A 3,854-nucleotide genomic window follows, 5' to 3' on the forward strand; every position below is an offset into this window, starting at 1 on the left:
AATAAATGTACTTAATTATATGTCTAGAAGTATGTTTAAATACATATATGTTCCGAAATATGTATAGAAATATGTTTAAATAAATATATGTACCGAAATATATGTACTAATACATGTGTACTGAAATATATGTACTAAAGTATGTGTACCGAAATATATGTACTAAAACATATATAGCGAAATGTATGTTTTGAAGTATGTGTATCTAAATATATATAGTAGTGTTGATCTGATCGATAGTGTCCACATAAAATTTATTTTGAACATGATCTGTTTGAATCTATGACGATTTGGCGAGTTTCTCAAATTGAGTTTATCGGCTTGGCTCATCTTCGCATGAATTAACTTCTTTGATTTCCTTTTCTAATTTATTTCTTCTTCTTCTTTATTTTTTTTTTTGTTTGGTTGTCAGTTTCCTATCTCCTTTTTCGGTCAGTTATGAGTGCTCATCTCGTGTGTCTTACATCTAATCCCAAAACAGGAAAATTCATTTGTTCTCATATGTCTTCATTGGGCAATGACCTTATGTTACATGATGATATAGAATTATCAAAATTTGTTACCAACGTCCAATTCCTTGCACTTGACTCCAACCGAATTAAGGTAATTGTAACCATCAAAACCAGATTTTTATTAATTTTTTATTAGGTAAACAGTTGTGGTCGTGCCTCCAACGCTGGCTTCTGCACGTAGAAAATTCTACCAAAAAATAAATTAATAATACTAATAGAGATTATTCTTGGAAGGTTCATAACGATCCTTTTCATGGTTCATAATTTTCTTGGTCTGCCAGCTGCCAATCTATCTACCAAAAAAAAGACTTGTAAAGCTGTTCCAACACGTACATACTTTGAACTTTCTTTAGGTAGTAGTGCGGATGTAAACCACATGCTGAAAGACTAAACAAAGAAAAATTGAAAAATAACAAAAGAAAAGAAATTAACAAAGGTTTTGACTACCTTAAAGTACAATCTTTAAGATTATGTGATAATTAATTTAAACATTCAATGAAAATGAAGTTGAAAGAAAAACAGATTGCATAAGTGCTTGCGTTTTATAACTTTATATGTTGAAGAGGAAGGCAAAATATGACACGTAGTTTTTTTGCTTCTACCTTTTTATTATTTTTGCTTTTTTTCTTATTTGTTTTTTCTGAGGTTACTTTCAGAAGCAAAAGAAAAACACATGCATTTGGACTTAAGATGGATTGGGCCATTAATTTGATATGGAGTAAATTTAAAAACACAGAAAAAAAGTGATGACTAGAGGCAATTTCGTGTTTTGAACTAAACACCCCAAAGAAAATAGAAACCGACCATTTTCATTACACCAACAAATCAATTATGATATTTCATACTTTTGTTATATTTATATATTATTTTATATTTATATATTATTTATAGGATATATAAAAAAATATGAGACCCCAGGGAACTAGGCGACCACCTTACCGACTACCCTCAAGGTCGGCCTTGTGTGCAATTAGTTATTTTATGACATTTGTATTTTACTATTCTTAAACAACAGTAAAAGACAAGTTGCGATGAGAGTATAGGGGAACACAAGTTGCGATGACAGTATAGGGGAACTCCCATATCTCATCGATTATTTCAAAGGTAAGAACCTCATCAATTATATGTTTTGTTATTCCTAATTTGTGTTGTTGCATAAGTAGATGCATTTCCATGACTTTTTTTGAGAAAAAGAAAAATATAAAGAGACTGTAATTTGGTTTCGAAGTGCAAGTGATATATGAAGGTCGTTGCATGTCTGTGCCAATGGTTGGTTTATTCATTAAACTCTTTCAAAGGGTCGTGTCCCATGTGTAAAGGAAAAATAATCCAATGGTTAGATATTTGCAAATCAAATGATGTGTCACAAAGTAATAATTCAATTATCAACTTCCATATTATTTGATTTACAAAAATTAGTCTACAAATATTGTCTCCCTAACATTACCCTTTATATTTTTATATGTGCATAGAGACATTGGTTTTTACCAAGTAACTATTGTTATTTTTTTTTTTTTCCATTTTTTGTTTGTTGACAAACTACAAAATAGTTTACAATCTACACTAAATTCTCTAAACTACGAAAATAAAAATTTGAACTTAAGTACAGAGAAGGAAACATAATGCTCTAATTAAGCAGCTAAGCCCAAATACCGTTTAAATAGATTTCAAGTTCATATTCCTTCCATTGCTTAAAAAGATAGCTTTTATTTCCATGGCTTCTAAATGATGGTAGTTACCTGATTAAATTGATGTGAGAAGTGTACACACTTGATTACAATGTGCTAAACTCTTCAAGAACCATTCTAATTTTGACATAAAAGGCAAAATTGTATGAAAGGCTAACGACCTTCTAAGTTATGTAGTTAGTCGAACTTGTCACCTTCTCGAATGAAGTGGAAACAATTATCACTAAATCAAATACTGATTCATGTTTATTACTGATTCAATGAGACTGGGCTAATCTTACAGGATTTTCTCACTCTCTATGATTTCCTTGTATATTGGGAATTTGTTAATATTAACATGAATTTTGTTACTCTATAGTTTCCTTGGTGTAGTTGGAATTATGCATTATCTTACCCGATTTTCTCACCATATCGTACAAGGATTCGGATCCACGCCTACACAAAGTTGTTAATAAATACCCCCATCCCACACCACCAACTAAATAATTCCAACATTGAATTCGTCAAACCCACTGCCCCTGCCCCATTATTTTTCGTACCACACGCTCAAACTCCCCAACTCCCGATTGACTCACAACAAACGTATGTTTTTCCTCTCAACATTAATAATAATTCACATCTTGAAATCTCTTGAATAATTTGGTTTTATAAACGAATCATCTTCCTCTTCACGTTATTCTTTCTCCTTTAGGTAAATCTGCAGTTAAAGAGCACCCAGTGCATGAAAACTGCCTTTTAGCCTCTCAAAATCCACATTCTCTGAAACAAAACAAACCCCAAAAGAAAAAACCAGATCGCAAAAGATGAGTCACAGAAGGATTCATTCCCAAGGGAGCATACCCTTTGCATGGGAGGACAAGCCAGGTGTCTCCAAGGTCATCACAAACCAAGAAGACAACTGCCCTGCAGAATTAGCGTTTCATGCCCTTAGTTTCCTCTCTGTTCAAGATCAGCAGTACTCTGGGGATAGTCCAAAACCAAAAGTGTCGGACAATCATGAGACAAAGATTCCTCCACCTCCATGCCCAATTTCGAGGGCTCCAAGTAGAAGCAGTTCCACCAAGGGGCTTAGGTGGCAGGCAGGGGCAGACCCTTTTCTTTTGGCTTTCAAAGAGTGCACCAAAAGCGCTTCTACTTTGAATTATGATTCAGGTAAGTTGGGTAGTGAGAATAACAAGAAATTTTTTGGGTTGATTAGAACTGGAGTTAAGAAGAGCAGATTCAGTATGTTTTCTTGCAAGAGTTCATGTGGTGTTAGAGATGATAATCTTGTAAAGCTGTCTCAGCTTTCTCCTCTTCCCAGAGACACAAGTCGCTCTTTAGGTGAATTTTAAATTTTTGATGAGGACTTTTTATGCTATTTCCACCTCTTATAAATCTGTCTAATCTTCTCTTGTAAAGCTGTAAATATTCCAAATAACACATATATAAATACACTTTTTTTTTTCTCTCAAGATTTAGGAATATATATACGGTTAATTAATTAGTGATGCTAATGCGATGTAGAATCTATTAACGTTTTTGGTATCTGATATACATACCCTTCGATTTAATGCATGGGCAGATCATGGACTGAATTGATTATTTGTTCGATTCTTTTGTTCTCATTGCTAGATTACAAATTCAGATGACTATGTTAGTGATGATAGATCAA

The 3,854-nt window shown here is 33.0% G+C and overlaps 1 protein-coding gene across 1 annotated transcript; it reads left to right on the top strand.

The window, feature by feature from the left end:
* Nucleotides 1–2,662: 2,662 nt before the first annotated feature.
* On the top strand, nucleotides 2,663–3,654 carry LOC148690677 (uncharacterized). Its single transcript, XM_088685356.1, has 2 exons — nucleotides 2,663–2,782; nucleotides 2,892–3,654. Exon 2 carries the CDS (start codon nucleotides 3,004–3,006, stop codon nucleotides 3,532–3,534), a length of 531 nt encoding a protein of 176 aa, XP_088541482.1. The 5' UTR covers nucleotides 2,663–2,782; nucleotides 2,892–3,003; the 3' UTR covers nucleotides 3,535–3,654.
* Nucleotides 3,655–3,854: the final 200 nt, after the last annotated feature.

This window comes from Pyrus communis, chromosome 15 (genome assembly GCF_041283825.1).
Source record: "Pyrus communis isolate YQ-2024b chromosome 15, ASM4128382v1, whole genome shotgun sequence".
Taxonomy (NCBI): domain Eukaryota; kingdom Viridiplantae; phylum Streptophyta; class Magnoliopsida; order Rosales; family Rosaceae; genus Pyrus; species Pyrus communis.